The sequence below is a fragment of the Furipterus horrens genome, unplaced genomic scaffold (assembly GCF_987537825.1).
Source record: "Furipterus horrens unplaced genomic scaffold, mFurHor1.1.pri manual_scaffold_12, whole genome shotgun sequence".
In the NCBI taxonomy this organism is placed as follows: domain Eukaryota; kingdom Metazoa; phylum Chordata; class Mammalia; order Chiroptera; family Furipteridae; genus Furipterus; species Furipterus horrens.
The window spans coordinates 96,501,948-96,522,138 of NW_028327182.1; the positions used below are offsets into that span (position 1 = coordinate 96,501,948).

The 20,191-nt window shown below is 45.3% G+C and overlaps 1 protein-coding gene across 5 annotated transcripts in view; it reads right to left on the reverse strand.

The window, feature by feature from the left end:
- Positions 1-20,191, reverse strand: part of WDR17 (WD repeat domain 17) — a 48,559-nt gene that overhangs the window by 13,010 nt on the left and 15,358 nt on the right. For 3 of the 5 annotated variants that reach the window (XM_090258335.1, XM_090258334.1, XM_090258333.1), the window contains exons 9-22: positions 19,554-19,645; positions 16,790-16,872; positions 15,387-15,473; positions 13,656-13,820; positions 11,455-11,657; positions 10,352-10,501; positions 10,134-10,264; positions 9,720-9,845; positions 8,542-8,697; positions 6,251-6,315; positions 3,718-3,850; positions 3,174-3,265; positions 1,777-1,876; positions 876-1,015 (exon numbers count right to left, since the gene is read on the reverse strand). In XM_090258335.1, the coding sequence (XP_090114461.1) occupies positions 876-1,015; positions 1,777-1,876; positions 3,174-3,265; positions 3,718-3,850; positions 6,251-6,315; positions 8,542-8,697; positions 9,720-9,845; positions 10,134-10,264; positions 10,352-10,501; positions 11,455-11,657; positions 13,656-13,820; positions 15,387-15,473; positions 16,790-16,872; positions 19,554-19,645 (1,723 nt within the window). The remainder of the gene's footprint in view (positions 1-875; positions 1,016-1,776; positions 1,877-3,173; positions 3,266-3,717; positions 3,851-6,250; positions 6,316-8,541; positions 8,698-9,719; positions 9,846-10,133; positions 10,265-10,351; positions 10,502-11,454; positions 11,658-13,655; positions 13,821-15,386; positions 15,474-16,789; positions 16,873-19,553; positions 19,646-20,191) is intronic. The other 2 variants (XM_090258338.1, XM_090258336.1) reach the window with 1 other exon arrangement.

Below are 20,191 nucleotides of genomic sequence, written 5' to 3' on the forward strand. Positions count from 1 at the left end.
TTTCCGCACTAGCCCCACGTAAAGAGGGGGGTCTAGTGTGCGAGCTGCCGTAGTCAGAAGGCCTGTGTCCCCAAAGTCATGGGTTGAAACCAAGTCCCCATGTGAAGGTAGATGAAGGTGGGGCCTTTGGAAGGTGTGAGCAAGGTGTGTATAGCAGAGAGAGTTCCAAGCCCTAAGAGAGGTTTATGAAAAACTTCTCAAGGCCCTACGTTATTCAGTAAAGAGAACAAAAAAGTCCGAAGTCATCATTAGTCACATGCATCTGCTGAGTGACAGCATCCTGTCTGTCCTGAGAGCCCCTCCACACTGCCAGGCTGTCAGCCCTAAAAACGGGGTTCTACAGAAGGGAACAAGCATTGGGTTGACCAAGTCACCAGGGAACCCTGGGGACTTCTCACAGTCTGTCTCCTAAACTATTGCCCAAGTTTGGGGAAATGGTTTGTTCCGAGTCTCCTGCTAAACCGTCTTGATGATTCTCGCCATTAGAAAAGGGACTTTATTTTCCAAACCTTAAACCAGGACACAAGATCTGACAAGAAGAGCATAGGAGACGTGCAGAATTTAAAATGCAGGCATGTGTGGTCTTGATAACCCTAAAATGCACACATGTACTGTCTCATGATGCCTTATGTGCTTAGAATATTACAGAGTCACACCAGGCTACTGCAGAACGGGCCACGGTGGCTTTCGTCCCACAGCCACGGTCACTGGCACTGCTCCTTCCTCCCCACGGTGCCATTTCCTCTCCAAGTCTCACCTGGTGGCACAAAAGGAGACCGGTATGCTGCCAACACACGTCCCCACACGCAACCTGCAGTGTTCAAAGAATGCGTTCCATCTCTGTAACAGCCTCCTTTGCACTCAGAAACTCTTACCACATTGGAATCGTCATGCATTTTCTCGCCAGCAACTCCAGGGCGTGGTGGGTTGCGGGTGCCGCCGCCCCGCCGAGCGCTGTGCCCACGCAGACGGCCAGCTCCAGCTCATTCCCACGGATCAGGGAGGCCATCGCCAGCTGCCTCAGGGAGGAAGGGACGCGGTCAGGACCAGGGACACTGGGTGGGGTCAGCACGCCCGCCACGCTCGGAGAGTGGAGGAGGCTGGACGGACCTCTCACCAGCTACTCCGATGAAACACTGGACGCCCCTTTCTACACAGGACGTGAGTGTAACTGCCGTTCCCAAAGGCAACGCTGACAAAGGGGCACACGGGAAGCGTCTCACAAGGTCAGAATGTAAGAATGCAGAAACCTTGCTCATATTTTTGTCATGAATAGCAGTCCCTCTGCAATAGCCTCAACAGGTCTATCAGGAAAACAATGTAAATCCTCAAAAGCGTCTCAAGTAGTGTGAATGAGTGTGAGTTAAGCCCTAAATTAGCCAGCCTATCTAAGGATGCATGAAAACAGAATATGTATCTTTACTTAGCATTTTCCTTACTCCATTAGTGGGTGTAATGGACAACACCCTAAAAATAGAACTTGTGAAGAATATACTAAAAGTATACTAAGCAATAAGTGCTGTACAAAGTCAGGACTTCTGAGTCCAAGTCCAGTGCGTCTCATCGATGAAGAAACCCTGAAGGTGAGGCTGTTACACATACGCATCTTGTGATGAAAACAAAAACAATTAAAAACAAGTCTCCCCGTCTGTAGAGCTGGGTGTTTAATGGGCCCCAAAATCGTGAGACTCCAGCGGTCACACAGGAAGTCACGCTCCCCTCCCCCCCGACACCTGCGGGGAGCTTCCCAGGCCCCTGAGCCCACGGAGACCGCACCTCAATGTCATCCGCTGCCAGGTGGCAACACGCGGCCAGCACTGCCCGGCCGTCCTGAAGGTAACGTTCTGCCAGCTCTTCGCTCACCGTGTGCAGGAGCCTGGACAGAACACACTCTGGGTAAACGCAGGAGTCCACAGTAAGAGCGCACCGATGCTCATTTACGACGGCCGATCAAGGGGGCAAGTCAGATTTAATCGGACACCCCTGATTTAGGCGTAAAGCCTGATTTGGGGGGAAATCGGGAAAGGCGTCTTTTTAAAAAAAAAATGTTTTCTATTGTTAGCTTTTATTATTATTATTATTATTTAGATTTTATTTATTTCTTTTTAGAGTGAGGGGAAGAGAGGGAGAAAGAGAGGGAAACATCACGGTGTGGTTGCCTCTGATGCACCCCCAAATGGGGACCTGACGTGCAACCCAGGCATGTGCCCTGACTGGGAATCGAACCAGCGACACTTGGCTCGCAGGCTGACGCTCAATCCACTGAGCCACAGCAGCCAGGGCAGGAATGGAGTCTCTTTTAGATCAGTTGATAAACCCTCCGATTGTCAGAAGAAAAGCCTAATTTTCAAAATTTACAGTCTTAAACTGAGTCATTTATGACTTAGCTATAGGGGACAGTTCACCTTTGAAAAATTATAGGTCAAACTCAAACTTTGCTACGTTTAGGTGGGGACTGGAATAGGAGTCGTGTATGTGTTAGATCTTTCAAATGCCACGTTTAGAGACAGCCGGGAGCAGCAGGAAAGGACCAGGGAGGAGTACATTAGTCCCAACACATTATTTGCTTCATATTTTATGATCCTTTTTTATTTGGTAAATGTCCTAAAAGTTCAAATATCCCATTTTCTAGGGTAAAATAGGAGCCAAGTGAAGAGGGAGGAGAAGGCAGATCACTAGAGTTGACGAAGGTCAAAAAGCTGAAGGAGTCCAGTTTCCATTTCCTTTAATACCATAACCATTTGGATTTCTTTTTTAAATGAGGCTGACCTGTTATTCTAGACACTAATACTGGGGTCACGGGACCGTGGACAATGTTACTGTCCACACTGTCTTTACCGCAAAATGTCAATAAGCAACACCCGCTCCTTCGCCCCAACAGTTCTGCCCGGTGTGGGGTGTTTAGGTGCTTGACTGGCAACCTTGACCTGAACTGTGTTTTGCTCTCCTGGAAGCCATTTAAAGTGGGTCTAGGCTGCGTCTCCATGGCAGCTGCGTCCCCACGCACCTGGGGCCGGATGCTGTGGCAGAACTGACTGTGGAGAGAAACACGTGAGCTCGTGAGCCAGCCCAGTGCTCTGGATACAGAGGAAGATGAACTATACACATCCCTCGAGTCCTCCTCCAGGGAAACCCCCCGTGAGATTCGTGACCCCGAACAAAGAATCACTTACTCACTCAAGTCTTCCTTGTAGATGTCCCCAGAACAGGAAGGCCCTTCGGGTGCAGAAACAGGGACGGTTGGCATGTTCCCCTCACAAGCAGCCTGGAATTTAACGAAAACTCGGATTCATCTCAGGCTGACGGTTGGTACCCGACCCGTTTCAGACCAGTGTTTTGAACAGAGTGTACCTAAATCTTGTTTGAAGTTTACGCTACAATTCGCAGACACCCTTAGAATGTAGAAAAGAAGGTGAACTCCGCTGTATCAGCAGGACGCTCCGAGGGCGCGGCTGCAGGCAAAGCTGCTAAGCATGTGATAGGCCGTTCGACAGCACGCAAAGCCTCAGAGCTCAGAAATGCCTGTGCATTGCAGAACCTGCAATAAGTTCGCTGTGACCAGAGCAAAGAGGCCGACTGTGATGTCAGTGTGGACACAGAACACTGGAAGGTGGACCGAGGCCGAGCCACCTCTGACTCTGTCCAGCCAGCAGGACAGGACCGCGCCCTTCCGCACCCGCCCACCAGCGAGCGCAGCCCGGAAGCGTGCACCTGTACCTGCGCGGCGAGCAGGGCCTCGGGAAGCTGACCCCGGGAAATGAAGAAGTTGACAAGTTTCTTCACGTCACCTGTGGCTACGCAGTAGGGAATGACATCATCCTTATCTTCCTGGATTAATTGATCGGCTCGCCTAATAAAATAAGATTTTTTTTTTTTTACAATATACTAAGTTCAAGATTTTCAGTAGGACTGAGATTTTCAGAAATATCTAAAATTTGAAGCAGATTTTATAAAGCTCCTTTGCATATCACTTTTTAAAAGGACTGATTTCCTGATCAAATCATATGTGGAAGACAAAAGTTTTATAAAGTAATAACATAGGTACTTGTTTTCCCTTAGAACACTACATATTTTCATATTTTAGGTGTACTGAATACTTCAGGTCTTAAAATTAATGTAGCTTATCTATAAGAGCAACATATTTTTAAAAATAAGTTGTAAACTGAATATGCATGATGGGAGATCTGCTCTCAATTGGATTGATCAATATGTGGGTGTCCACTTTATTAAAGAGAATTTTAAATGTTATAGTGAACACAATGATGAATAGAGACTTCTAAACACAACCAGCCTAAAAACCGTTAAAAAGGATACTGTAAGAACATAAATACTGATAATAAAATGCAGCATCTTGTAAGTGACCCAAGCAAGGTCACTTAAAGGAAACTAATGTTCCAGATATGTGAAGGGGGTAGGGGGTGCTGACCTGGAAGATTAGGAAGGGCATTTGTATGTCTGTCTGTCACTCTGGACCCACCACTGTCTGTCTGTCTGTCTGTCTCTAAGTCTCGGGCACTTTCTCAATGACCAGCCTAGATCCTTCCATCCTTAACGTGGGACCTCAATTTTGGTCAAGGCTCATCTGGCACGTGTCATTGGCACTGGCACTTGCATTGAGCTGCGTTTTGATGGCCGACCTTTGGCCAGGGGCACTGTCACGTTTCACGTTCCTTCCCCAGCTCACCATCCATCACCTCCAACGTACAAGATCATTGGGTTCTTCCCAACAGCTCTATTTGTCCATGTGACCCTGATTTCCTTGTTAGAGTTGATGTGGAACAACATTCTCTCCCCTGGCATTTGAACCTAGGATGGAGAGACTGCCAATCACTGTCAATGGCTGGCCCTACAAAATGTCATTCTGGAGCTGTGGGGCGGCCACTTTCTGGCCACCACGGGGACTGTGGAGCAGAGAAAACCAGGTGTTAGTTTCCAAAGATACAGAGATTTTGCTGAGGTTAGGGCAAAATTGTTTGTGAAATAGATGCCTTCTGTTGACTTGACTTATTAGTCTCAGAGGGAGCCCTGGCATTGACGGGCCTGGGGTCAGAGACCCGCCTGCTGCTCTCCATTCCCAGGCAAAGGTGTTAACCCTTCGGGGTCTCACGTTTCACCCTGATTGGTTTTATTTCTACACGTGAGTTGTAGTTGAGTTTTTAATAAATCATATACCATGAAATAAAAATAAAAAATTTTCACTTTTAATGCTAGATATAAACAAAAACTCATCAAATAGTATCCTGTAGGCCGAGCGCAGTGATTAGCACATGGTAAGCACTAAAGAAATATTTGCTGAACGAATGAATATAGTGTTGTGTTGTGGGTTAAAACATGACCCCCCTAAAGAAGATATGATGAAATTCTAACCCATGGTATCTGTGAATGTTATATTATTTAGAAACAGGGTCTTTGTCGATGTAATTAGTTAAGACGGGGTTTTACTAGCTCAGGGTAGACCTTACACCTGATATGAGTGGTGCCCTGATAAAAAGGGGGGAATCTGGACACAGAGACATGGGGATAATGTCACGTGATGGCTAGGCGGGGGTTGGAGTGATGTGTGTACAAGCCCGTGAGAGCCAGGGACAGCCGGTGACCCCCGCAGCTGGCAGGAGGCATGAACAGGTCACCCCAGGGCCTGCAGGAGGGGCCCTCTGCCAATGACGTGGTATCAGAACACGCCCAGAACTGTGAGAGAGCATGTTTCCATGCTTCCGGGCCACGAGGCGGTGGGACACTGTCATGGCACCCCTAGGAAACTAGTGCATTTGAGGAAAAAACCCTGCTTAGTACATTCTTGCACAAGCACATCCAGGGAAGCCTGCTTGGCCTTGAAGCTCTTCTTTCGTCTCTGTCCCTCCCTCAGGTCCCCAGAGAGGAGATGGCAGGAAGTACTGTCCGCGGAGAATCCCTGAGATCACAGAATAAGTGCCGCACAGACATCTGGCCGCCTTCAGAAAGCCTTGCCACTTACTTTTCAGTATCCGCCCAGTCACCAGAGAGCGGGTTTGTGGACTGTCATGTCCTCCACTGTCATGAGGACACAGGCCTCGCTCTGTCCTTATCGAATGTCAGGTCACAGACGAGACCTCCACCAGGACTTGTAGTCAATTCATTGATTGTCTCAGCAGATATAAAACTCAGTTATTATTTATCGAGGGAGACAGCTCCGACACTGCCCTCATATTGACATGCTGTTTCTATTGAACGTATCCTAACGCGTCTGTCGGACGCAGCCCCCCTGCCTTACCTCTGCGTCAGCTTCTTCCAGTATCCCACGGAGACGCCCGGGGCGACGGCCAGCGCCCTGTCCCACTGCAACGGAAGGAGGAAGAGCAGAAACACAGTGGGCCGCCTGCACTGACTCGGCAGACTTTACGATCCAAGGTTCTACAGCGTTCACAGAGTACGCGCATCTCCGGGATTGTCTTTGTATCCCATCTCATTAATTGCACAGAGTAGAAATACGACCACGTTTTAAAGTAAAACAAGATACGTAAATTCTATTATTTAGCAGGGGAACTCCCCAACCTAGTCAGAGAGAAGAGAGCTAGGGAGAGGGAGAGAGGAAGGAGGTGAGGGTGGGGAGGGAGAGTAACCACAGTATGTAGTTTGAAAACTATACGAGCTCATCTTCCAATGCGACACCCGGGCAATCTGCTCTGCGTGGTATTCTAGGTTCAGAATAATGCACAGTAAAAATGTTATTCCGCTGTTATTTTTAACACATGTGTAATATCTATTTCTATTTTTATGCTTTCTCTACTCATCTTTATATTTATTGTAAATTCTTCCTTTACTATGATAATACCTCTCTTTATATTTTAAAAATTAGACAGCAGATTGTGACTTATTTGAAAATGTAGATTTCACTGAATTCATGCCTAATATTCTGAAGTATCACTACATAACTCTAAACTTCATTTTCATTGGGCTTTCTAAAACAGAGTTCTGCTGTGATTCAGGCTGTAAAAATAGTAATTAGCCTAAAAATAATAGGTTCAAGTTTAAACAGGTCATTTTAAACATTATATATTTATAATGATGTTACCTAAAAAAGGGAAGTTAAAATACATTTTTAGGAGAAATTTATCTCCAATAGAGAGAAATGGAAAAAGAAGTTAAAGTGTATATTAAATTAACTACATCACGCTCTTTCAATAAAAACATGTCTTCTAAGTGTAAAGGTTAAATGATTTTCTGGCCTCATAGTGTTAATCTCACAGAAATAGAAACAATTTGTAAGGAGGTGAGAATGGACAATTATAAGGATGTCTATATTTATAAAGGATTTTAAGGTTTTGGATCATTGAGTCCATCAATACAACTGCACGACAGAATTATTAAGTTCCATAAGCAGATACCTGATTAAAGGATATTTAATTAAATTTGCATTAAATATAGTTTAAAATTATATATACTGAAATACAGAACTCAAAAAGTAAGAATTACATCATTCTACCAAAATTTATTTATTTTCTCCTTGACTTTTGATAGGTATTATTCTCTCTAGTAGTGACCAGTTAAAAAAAGTAACTTTTAAGTCATATCTTTACTTCTTCATAAGTAAAAGTTTTACACTGCTCCTAGATTAAACACTTTTTAGTTTGCAAAGCCTTTCGATAACATTTTTAAATGACACACTTTATTACTTTAGTTCAGGCAGTAATTGTCTCCAGCGTATGGAGAAATAAAGAGGTGCATTAAATTTAATTATGATATGTTTTGCTGTAGCTTTATTTCTAGTTTTACTTTATATTATTTCTAAGTACCCTTAATATCATGCTTTGTAATTACGAAATTAACTAACTCGGAGCTTTTCAAAAATGATCAAGTATGAAACAAGTCTCTGCCACGCTGATCGTTTCGGGGTTATTTTCTTCTGACGGGTGGGAGAGCTTTGTTCAACTGAACACACGCAGGAAAGTGAAAAGCCCGGGAGGTTTTCACCGACGGACCGCCCTCCGTAACCAGGACCCTTGGCTCTACGTCAGTCACCGACCGCCCTCCCAATGCGGGCGCCATGCTGCCTTTCAATGGGATAGGCTCCTGGTAACGTTTTTGGAAAACTCTGTCTTGTTCAGTCCTCCATAAAAATCAGGACGTGCCTCCAGATGCTCCTCAGGGGACACCCTTCTTCTGGCCAGCGTGGGGTTTTATCATGACAAACGGTATTTGCGAGGGGAGTCCACTGTGAGCGAGTGAGCCAACATGGGTGTTCTTTTAGGGATCAAAGATTGCAGCCTGGGGCAGTGATGCTCCGACTTGCACAGATGCGAGAACAGCCTTGGGGGAAGGCCATAAAGGCACCGATCATTGGGCTCCATCCCCCGAGTTTCTGACTCTGTAGGTCTGGGGTGGAACATGTGTCCCCAGCAGGTCCCAGTAGTGCTCCCACGGACGCCCACTGCTCTCATGTCATACTGATATCAGACTGGCAGAACCAGGTCGATCGGAAAGAAGACACGCTTCCTGCTCAGTGTTTCACCAATACTTAGGATGCCTTTTAAACTCACTAATTTTACGTTAATAGCACATTACCTCTCCGAGTTCAACCATCAGCTCACAATATCTCTGAATGTGTCCCAGTCTCAAGTGTATGTCAGCGGCTTCCTTCAGTCTCTCCTCTTTGGTAGGAGCACCAATACCGCCACCAAATTTGGACATCTTGACTCTCGTCAGTTCTTGGGCTTCAGACTGGTGAGAAAGAAAATTAAATTTTTCTACATCTTGTTATACAAGAGCTGGTGCTAACACACAACCATGAAAGCATTATATGGAGAACGTGGACACCTATTTTTGATGTACTGGAAAGGAAATATTTTTGAAAATCAGTGCTTCCTCTCTATAAAATGTGGCACCTGTCATAAAGACAGGATTTCAGTGTGAGTGGGGTGCAGAGACGCAATGAGCCGGGCCCGTGAGTGGGTGGACTAAACCGCCTTGTGCTTCAAACTCAGCGGAGGTGGTTAGACAGAGCCCAGAGGCCAAAAGGTAGTGAGTGACAGACAGATGCCTGGTGACAAAGGTACAGAAAGGCCTCTGATCAGCATTAAAATTACTGGCTTACTCTAATCAGCCCCAACACTGTCAACAGCATAATCGTTACGCATTTAGTTTGTGATTAAAAACAAGGCGTCTTCTTCATGAAAGTAACGGCTCGTGTGGCATCGAGCCCACATCCCTGGGCCAGTCCTCCCTGCGCTCCAACAATTGAGGTCACCACTGAGATGTCACGGCACGAGTGAAAGGCCGGTCTCTCTGGTCCCAGGGCCGGTGTGCTGTTGGCACTGCATGGTGACCCAGGGATGCGGTAACGAGCAGCTTTGCATCCAGACTCACTGAGATCGATGGAACATGATCAGTGTTAATGAAACGTGTTGTAGGACACAGCCTGCCAGGCCCCTGAGACTAGAAGCACAGGACTCCGTGTGCCACCATTTACCTGGTTGCAGGTAATGACAAGCGTGTCAAGCCACTCCAAGTGACCTTGGAAGAACTGCGTGAGCTTCAGCGTATGAACACTACATCTGCCTTTATCTGTCCTCAAATAATTCAGAGCCTCGTGCCTGCCTTTGCCTGGAGATTGATGTCCTCAACATTCGCTTAGCCAGCCTGCCAACTCTAACACAGACGTCTGAAAACAACCTTGACGTTTTATGGTGGAAAGGCAGAGACCGCCCTTGCCTGAGCACGGCGCGCTGGCATTCTGCACTTACCGTCCTAAATTTAAGCAGGTGCTTCAGGTGCATGATCCCTCTGCAGTAGCTCTGAGGTAGGAAGCTGTCGTCTTGCTCCTTGATCACCGCCACCAAGTTCCACAGGTTGTCGCTGCCCCCCGGAGGCTACCAAGTGGATACAGAAGAAGCAAAGCGGTAGCAGTGAAAGCTGTGCATCTTCAAAAGACAGCGCAGGCAGAGCTGAGCTGTAACCCAGCGGAATGATAGCTAGGCCTCAGCCCGTTTACTGTTTCTGGTTTCCGTGTGCTGTCTGACACTGTGCAGTGACGTTCAGGGGCACCAGGCACGCTGGGATGACACATGTAAATATGGGTGGTGACCGGATGACCACAGTGGTCATGGGCCATTCTGGCGAAAGGAAAAGGCCCACGTTTAATGCCTGTAACTACTTACTGACAGACATTCTGAAAACCATCTCAGTTTTTCCACTCGAGGATTCCCGGGGAGCTTCTCTATTTCTTGTTTAATGTCTCTTGACACTTTGCCACACAAGACAGGAGGGGTGCCTTGCAGGATCGCATAGTCTGGAGAACAGACAGAATTCGGTGAGAAGCGGTGCCTATAAAAGTTCATTTAAAAAGAAAAATCTCAGACACGCAGCTTTTCAGTACCGGTGTTCCCGACGATGTCTTTCCAAGGTCTGTCTGCCAGAATGTTCATTTGTAAAGGAGTCACCAGAGGCGCCAGGGACCAGAGCCTCACCGTGGAGTCCCGGGAGCAGGAGGCCACCGTGAGGGGTCGGCTGGGGTGGGTTGTCAAACCTGCGGGAGCAACGGCCCTGCTTTAACCAAAGGACAAGTCGGAAATACTTACCGTCAATCGGCGCCTCACGACACTCACGCAGAATTCAAGTTCTGAAGAAACGCTCCTATCCTGGCTGAAAATACGATCAGAATGCAATACGTTATTTAGCATAAAATATGAATACAAACTGAATGATCATTAAGAAGAAAATGGTCCTGGATGAAAACGTTGAAATTATATTTCAGTTTCTTAATCCCAGTGGAGGGCACAGTCATCTGTGAACTGAGGGGAGTTCCAGCTGCCAGAGGGGGGGCCCTTTCCATTTAAAATGTCCAGAAACGGGGTTCTCTCGCACACGGTCCCACGCTGCTTCAACACAAAGGCCCCCGGGGTGAAGCAGAAGGGCACAGATAGCAAGGTGAGGGTCCCCTTAAGGAACCACGTTTGCATCCTGAATCGCCCTACGTACGCCCCCCAAGGCGTGGCGGCTAAGACGGGGGTGAACTGGTGTGTAAAAGGTGAAAAGTCAGGTTTTCACACCCAACTCAACAACATCACACAACAAAACACGGGTCTCTAAGCATCTAAGGACCGAGGTGGAGGGATGACTAAGGAAGCTGTGTCTGCTTCATTACTGATTTCCTTTTTACAGCTAACCTCTGGAGGGAGAACATCTAAGCCACACATGCAAATACATGCATGGGTACATGTGTGCACGTGTGTAGAAACAAAAACACACCTGCGGGCAGAGAAAGACACCTGATGCTGATAAAAGGTATCTTCTGCGAATTTCTGATCACGTGTTTCATCCCTGTGTTCTGACAGTCCCATAACAGCACGGAGGGTTTCCAGTGGGAATAACGTCTGTCACATGCACCGCCGCAAGCCTTCTCCCCGCAGCGCTGCGCTGCTCAGACGCGGGGACCGTCAGGGACAGGGCAGCGCGCGCAGGGACGCGAACGCGCTTTACCGTAAACGTCGGCGCCGTGGTCCCGCGCCGTGTCCAGGCAGGCCCCGTCGCGGGTGTCCCACACCTTCACGGTGTAGTCCCAGCTGCCCGACAGGAGCAGGTGGGGCAGCTCCGGGTTCCACGCCAGCGCCCTCACGGGGCCCGTGTGTCCGCGGAGCACGCCGATGCACGCGCCCTGGGTGTAGTCCCAGACGCGGACAGAGCTGCGACAGAGGCGACGGGAGGAACGCCACTGGAGGGACAGCTTCTCCAAAGGCATAACCTGCTCTCGTCGGAGCGCAACAGTCACTCCTCAGAGTATTTTAAATGGCATTTTATGTCTCAAGCGATGTTAAGAGTCTCTTCTTAAGAGCAGATGGAAATGAATAATCAGGCTAGGGCTCGCCTAGTCCAACACACAGTATTTTTCCCCTGACTTTTACTGATCAACTTGCTACTGAAACGGAATGTACTCTTTCACGGTTTATATGTTTAAAAATTGCTTTCTTAAAATAAAATACCTAGAACAGATAAACCAAGGAAAAACGTGATTAATAACATGGGTGTGATGATTTAAGGACACGCAACTTGGTGTAAATCAATAAATGTGGTGAGTATGGCAGTGGGTATTATCTGAAAAACTAATTCATATTTATGATCATATCAATGCAGCCCGTCATTCCTGTATGCTTCCGCCAGTATAGTAAGCAGCCTATTCAGTGTGGGATCCCTCTCAGGTCAAGCACAAAAGTTAAATACAACTGGATTCACAATATTACTTTAATCTACTGATTGTACAAAGTCCAGGTGTTACGAAAATAAAATCTGAGCTCAAAATCAACTTAAGACCTCCAAATGCCAACTTTGCTTGGGCAACTCATGCTAAATTTTTACTCACAGATTTCTATCAATCTGACGATACCCAATTATTAATACTTCAGAGGTTATATTATACATTACATTATATATTTTTATTTCTTTATGGGATATCTCTTTCTGCTTTATATAAAAGACTCTATTTTCCTCTTATCCTAGTACAGAACAATGTATACAGGCATATCAAAACCTATTTTGGGGTTCTGATTTCTTATGTATGTTTAAATTATTTTGTTGGTGACATACTTTAATATATAATGCTACATTAAAGGATTTTAGCAGTGACCTGAGTCAGATTGGGCACACATCGGGCTTTGAAGTCTGAATGTATTTTTTTAAATCACACCTAAGAAAAGCCGGCACTTGCCCCACTGCACACAAGGAGGGCCCGGGGCTCCAGGTCGAAGCCCTGCAGCTGTGAATTCCGTAGTCACTGCACTGGCAATTAATGATTTCCCTACAATTCTGACTTTTATTTAAACGTTCTCGATAACATGTTGGTACAACCATCACCTGTATGACCACTGAGAGGACCAGTAACCAGAATTCAGTTAAAGCCTTTCAACTTCCATAACCGTAAATTAGTAACATGCTTACTGCTGTCTTGCTGACAAGTATTCTTGAGACAATAATTTAATTGAAGATTATACTTCATTCATGTAGAACAGAATATAGACTCTAGAATCCACGTGAAGAGACAGAAGTGATAACCCAAAGAAATCCCACAATTATTTTTATTATTAAATTTGGATTTATTTCAAAGTTTCAAGAAGAAAATATGTAGTTTTTAATATTAGACTTAAGGTTAATAACTATGATTTTTACTTGCATAAAATAAGGTTTTTCTTTAAATTTATCTCATGTTCAGTAGTGACCAAAATGTTGAATCATTTTCATTTCTAAAATACCTGCTCTTCATGCTAAAATATATAATCATCTCCTATTATTCCTTTCTTAATGAAAACAGTCCCGTTTTTTCCACAACATGTAAATATTGTTAAAAATAAACTCGTCTCTGTATTTTACAGACTTGTTTCCCATCTTTTTCCCTTTCCCAAAAGATCCTTTAAAAATTTTTGTTTCGATTAACTTTGTTATTAGTAAGACAGAAATAAGCATCCATCGCAAGTAAAATAAGAAGATAGATATCATGTTATGATAATTCAAGCATGGCAAAATTTAACTTATTTCTGGTCAACTGCAATTAGCTACTTGCTAACTGCCAACGTGTTAAGTACACATGTAAAATACCCCCATGTCCGTTAGATCACATAAGTAAGTACATTTACGAAAAATTGTAAGTACACGATGTTAAGGGCTAGAAACGCGGATCCCAAACTACATACCCGTCGTCGGAGCCGCTGCAGAGCACCCCCTCCCGCAGCGGGGACCACTGCACGCGGAACACCTTGGCCGTGTGCCCGCTGAACACCTTCAGCGGCTGCTCCGAGCTGGTGGCCACGTAGTAGACACGGACCGCCTTGTCTCCGCAGCCCGTGGCGAGCATGTCTCTGTCACCGCGGCACGGGGAAGTACGAAAAATTGGATGTCACTCGTCACATGGGATCAAAAGCGGACGCATTCTCATTTCTAACACTAGAATTTTCTGTTCCCTTAATGAAGTTAGAATAAACACCTACCTAAGTAAAAATATAGTTTGCAGACACGGCTCTAAAGCCAAAACTAGTTTCTCCCTCAATTTTTAAAAACACAGTTTGCAGCCACTGCCTTAATACCAAAAAGTTTTCTCTCCATGTTCCTTCCCTTTTAATCAGTTGAATTTATATTGTGTTCACCTTAGATCAGAGATAAGGGTATTTATATTTATATGTGTCCTTTTTTCAAAATGCTCTGATTGGTAACTTCTCGAATCGTTCTCAGCACTTTGCATTTTGCAGCGATCGGTTCTTAAGAAGGGTCCCCGGCGGTGAGTGCGTGAGACGCGCTTCCTTGCTGGGGAGCACGTTACTGAGCAGTGCACACCTGACCCCTGGAGGTGGAAGAGTAAATGGTAACGGAAAAAATACGATAAAAAATGAGGGAAAAAATAAAAAAGCTCAGATTAACTAAGTGACTTTTTAAAAATAGAAATAAAATATTTCTAAAGTGCAAAAGACCAAAACCAAACCAACGCCATTGGTCAGTGGCAGCCGGTGGCGTGCAGGCCAGGAGGACATTCCGAGGGCGGTGTGAGGGTAGCTCACGGCTGACTGGGAGTGGGACTGGGCCGACTGGGAGTGGGACTGGGCGGTGATGGGGCCGGCGCGCTCCCGCGGGGGAAGCCGGCCTGCGCTCACTCTGTGCACAGCCTCTAAGAGCGCAGAGTGAACCCTTCCGTCCCGGCTGGAGGAAATACCTAGATCCACCATTCTGGATAGTGTGTGATTTGACTCAGAACGCATGTAAAGCTTTAATATTTTAACATGTATATTTTCCACTTGTGATATGGAAAAGCATAAGATGCTCCGCGTCGTTTTATCAATATCTAAAGAAAGTTTTAGTTTGAGGTATAATTTATATCTCCTCAAAGGGAGGTGTGAAGCATATGATTCTTGGACGTGCAATGTAGTGGAGGTTCGACGTGGACTAGCTTAAAACTCTGAGCTGATTTTTCCGTAGTAAGTATTAGGCTGTCGGGCAAGGCCGGCCTTACAAAACCATCCACCTCAGCTCCCCACGGGAACCCCATCATGCTGAGGCTGGAAGTCAGGTGGGGAAACAGGAAGTCAGGGCAGAGCGAGACCACCGCACGGGTTCCTAAAAGGAGGACAGAAAGGACCCCGTTTCTGTGGCCGAATCCACACCCACACAGGCTGGCCTGACTTCCACTTTTCATTTGTTAGCCATAAAGCATCCAGAAGTTGCTTTGGAAAAAGGAAATTGATACTTCTAAATCATGTGAAAAGTTCGTGAAATAAAACTGACATCTAGAATAAATAAGCAAGTACAAGGCTAGGCAGGGGGACTACAATCGAAAGAGTGATGAGTGTCATTAATGGGAATGACATTAAACTTGACGGTTATTTACGATCTCAGAAATGCAATTCTTGCACATTTCAGAACAAAAGGGTACTTACTTGTTGTTCAGGCTCCAGTCGCAACCAAACACTGCAGCAGGGTGTTTGTATTTGTGCAGCACCTTACCCTCGACTGTTCGAATAATACTGGAATTAAGCACCATATGTTAATAGAGAAAACACTCTAAATATTTCATTCAAGGGAACAAAAAATGTATAAGTGAAACATAAGCATTTCAGGTCTGCAAAGCATTGGGAACATTTCAAAAGTCCTCTGCCAACGTTATTACCAATTATGAGTATATATAATTACATCACTTATTATTAATCATGGTAATCCATTTATATCAATTTAGAGGAGATAGATTTTGATTTAGAAACTATTTCATATAGGAACGTTTGGTCTAGGAGAAGCATCGCTTATACATCTATTTTAAAATAAGGGATAGAATTAATATATGTATTAGATATTCAGCTTCAAAATTTATATTGAAAACTAGTCATTTATAAGGCTAGTTATACTCCCTAACAACTACCATACCAAGTTCAACATGTGTAAGCTGCAATGCTTTCTTGGCATACTCTCAGTAATATAACTAGAAATTTGAAGGACGCCCCCCCCCTCCTTAAAAGGCTCCTATATACTCGAACTGCAAAAAAAAAAAAAAAAAAAAAAAAAAATCTGCTATCCTACTATGTGATACCACAATGCAAGGACTATTGATTCCTTTAGAAAGGAAAAATGTAAGTGTGTGTAAACTAATTATCAAGGTCTTCCAAAGTTTTGGGGAGAAACCCTCCAGCACATCACTAGGCCGTGAGGACCTCTGAGGTGACCGGGCAGTGTGGCGCTCTGGGCTTGCAAGTGCTCAGTGCTGGCCGTGGTGACGACCAAATCAGGGGAGCCCTGAAGTACAGCCATGGATCACCTGTCAAAGACGACAGCACCTGCACACCTGTACAGGGTAGCATCGTCTGGCTTAAGACGTTTTTAACTCAAAGGCAATTCTTCCCCTACATACAGTTTTTTCGAAACCTACTTTTCCCTCAAACTTAACAGAACGGAGAAAGCACGTGTTTCTGAAACACAGGGTCAGAGAACTTAGCTTCTAAGAAAAGGCATTTCCCGTGTGAATTACCTTATATCTGATGAGAATCACTTAGATTCTTTGTGAAAAGTCCTTCACATTTCTTGGAGGCAATTCACGGTCTATTAGGTATAATGCAAGCAGTTACTGGTTTATTGATTTATTTTTGCGCATCATTTTATTATTTTTATTACTGATGCATCACAGCAATGCAGGGCGTGCCTATGTGGGCTTGTAAGGAATATCGATGGCAGCTGCAGAGCGGTACAGATGGAATCTCATCAGCACGGTAAATAAAGTCTGTGCTCCCAGGGTGCAACTGGGATTGCCTAATGTAGCTTTTATAAATGGTATAACTTCATGCACGGTACTTACCAGAAACAATCCTCACTGCAGGTTGCTATTCTTTTGGAATCCTTATGACTCCAGGCAATGCAGAATATTCCATTTTTTCCATGCTTCAAAAAATGCAAAATACCTATCAATAAGAAATAATTCACCCCTTTTTCCTCTTATTTCTTTACTTCTTCTAAGTATTATTTTCCTACTGGGAACTTGCTTTTGATGCTGCTACCAGAGGCATTATCGCCAACAGCAGAAAGCTGACTATATACTTTAAGAACGTTAGAGTTGTCACACGAACAAAGTCATCGTTTTAAAACATAAATTGGGAGACTTCCGCTTCTTTTTGGGGAACGCTGGTGAAGAGCCAGACTCTGCGTGCTGAGCCTTCTGTGGAATTGCACCCCGCTGAAGGCCTTTTCCTGGAAACCTCAGTCCGGACATGACGAGCGTTACTGATGCGCGTGCTAACCCAGTGCACGCACGACCAGAACGGGGGCAGCATTGCAGGCAGTTGTCATCCTTGCGTGTTCTCCGCAACGTCCCAGAACAGTGTCAGGACGACTCCTACCACAAACAACTCTATCTGTTCACCTGCGTTCCTGGACAGGGGACGGGCCAAAGGGTAGAGTGACGGCTGCCGGGGGGAGAAGTTTTCAAAACACAAGAAGTATATGCGGGAATTTTATTTATCGACTAGGTCATGCGCTTGTAAAGGTCAACCCACTTCCAAATTTAATTTAAACCCTTTCAGCCTCATATAGTCCTTCAACGGCGGCGGCCCTGCTTTTCTCTCTGAATTTCAAGGCTGGCTGACGGAGGTGGTCTCCTCCAGTTGGCTGTTTTATGTCTTTGGGGGTCCAGGTGGGGAGGCTTATAAAGATGGGCATCAGCCGGAGGGAGCCCCTGGACTCCCTCAGGTAGAGGGGAGACCTTCCACCAGCTCTGCTACCCCATGTGGAGTGAACCCCAGGCTCTTCCCTACCCTGCGCTTCCTTGTGGGGGGCCTACGTAACTGTGTTTGTTAAAGCTGGCGTTGTTCATTTTCCTCATATTTCTTCTCCTCGATTAAAGCAATTTTGATATCGGTCTTAACTATAAGAGACATCGGGCACCGGAGATGTCCTGAGGCCAAGACGCTGGGCTGCTGGAACAAGGCTGGGAAGCCGCTAGTGCTGATGGGCAGGCATTTTAGCTCACAGGATGCAATAGGAACAAACCAACAGACCTGACCCTGAAGAATACTTTTTTTTAGAGCTAGGGCTGTCCCTTTCTGTTGTGGGGTGAGTGCTGCTCTGGTTGGGAGGGCAGAGGGCAGGCGGACCTAGAGTGCCATCATGAGAGAAAAGGGAGGGGTTTGAGCAAGCAGCCCCTGTGGGGGTTCCCTCTCGGGGAGCGACGTCGCTTCCTGGGGCTGCCCGTGGCCCCAGCGCTCTGCACCCATCACGTTTCCTCAGCGCCCCCGGAAGAGCAAGGCAACCTGATCCTCACAGAGACAACAGTCTTTTGCATAAATGGTTCCAAAGCCTCAAATACAGACCTGGCTTTCGTATGCGTTACTCCTTTAATAAACTTTAACATTAATGATTAGAAATGCATGAAATTTCAAAACAGAGGCAATCCTAGATTCTGGCACATTTCCCTTGATTCATATCTCACATTCTGAAATGAGATTATGTGCAATTTCCAGATATTAATGGAACTCAGGAAATTATAGATGACAATTTGACCCCAAGCAGAAGTAAAAGTCCCCTCTGTGACACCATAACTAGGAAGAAGAGAGGTTTGAGGGCTTGTCATAAAATAAAATAATGTAAGAACTGAAAGGAAATCCAAGAAATTATAATGAGTTGGCCAAAAAGTCCATAGGGTTTTTTTTCTGTAAAATAAGACACATTTTTCATTTTCACCAGTAACTTTATTGATTTGGATATTTTCAGTACATTGGCTGTCTCCCACATGGGATAACGCTGATTGTTCTCAATTAATGTCTCAGTTTGATTGCAATCAACTTCAGCTGGTCCACCCGACCGTGGAGCGCCAATCAGCGAGAAATCTCCAGCACGAGACTGCACGAACCACTTTTAACACATTTGATTTGATCACTCACAGCACCTTCTCTATACACTGCACAAATCTTTATTTTTATTTTTTGCATTTTTACCTTTCTTGAAATAATAAAGTATAATATGCCAAAAATGTGTATTTTCTTCCATCTTCAATATTAAAATGGCTACACAAAAATTCACCAATTTTGATATTTCTTAAATGCACATTCATAGGACAGCCGTCACAATACGATCTAACAAAATTGTTTCAAGTGAAGTTAAAGGCAACTAAGCACCACTGGAGCCATTGTTTGGAAAAAACCAAAGGACCGTTTTGGCCAACCCAATAGAATCCAACTTCACCATCTTATAGGTGAAGAATCGAGTTCAGGCAATAAAATGATTCTCCCTAAATCAAGAGCTAATTAGTAAGAGAACTGACATTAGGACTATAATTTGGGACTGGTTCTAAGTTTCATCTTCTTCCAACCACTGAATGTTTGCCTATAGCCCCTACTCAAAATTCCGGACTCTCTATGCAACTTCGGGTGGATTTGCCTATCTTAGGCTCATCTGCATTTTTCAGAATTCATTTTGGCATGTAAGCATCCTCTTGCATTTCCTTCTCATTCAGAGAATATAATGCCACCTGGTGGCTAACTATTAAATTAAGAGACTAAAGCGCTGAAAAACTAGGGGGCAGTATATAAGACAGGAGGTCACCCGGCCAGCAATAAATCCCGGCTTACCTCGTTAAAGCGTCGTACTATTTTGCCCTTTTTCACGTCCCAGACGAAAGCACCATTTTGGGAGGTGGCTGCGGCGACACAGTGCACATCACCTTAGGGAACAAGTGTCTGACATTGTGTGAGACGCCTCCTGGGAAGGCACTTTTCAGAAATGCAACTCTTGAAAAAGTAAGGCTTGAGATTTTCAGAGTAGTTCTTTCAACGTTTTAATATGAAAATCATCAAATGAACATATCCGTCTCGCAGCTCCCACAAGGATCAAAACATGGCCAGCCGTGCTTGGTCGGCAGCCCCTTCTAGCTTTCTCTGCTGTCAACCTCTGACATGACGTCATTTCATCAAAAAACGCTTCAGTGCGGACACCGAAAAGACAGGGCCTCTTCTATGAACGCAACCAGACCACCACAAGTCACACTGCCCGCTGCTGCCACCTGGGTCCCCCCACCCCGTCCTTGGTACGCATGCATCCAGGTGGGCGGCTCAGCCCTGCTGAGCTCAGAGCCTTTTCATAAATGTTGGCTGACACATCAGAGAGTAAAACAGAGACGGGGGCGGGGGAGGGGGGGGAGGAAGGGGGGGTGAGACAACCCTGAGGTCTTTCGGTGTTGACTTCTTAATTAGTGAAGTGGCTTTTTTTT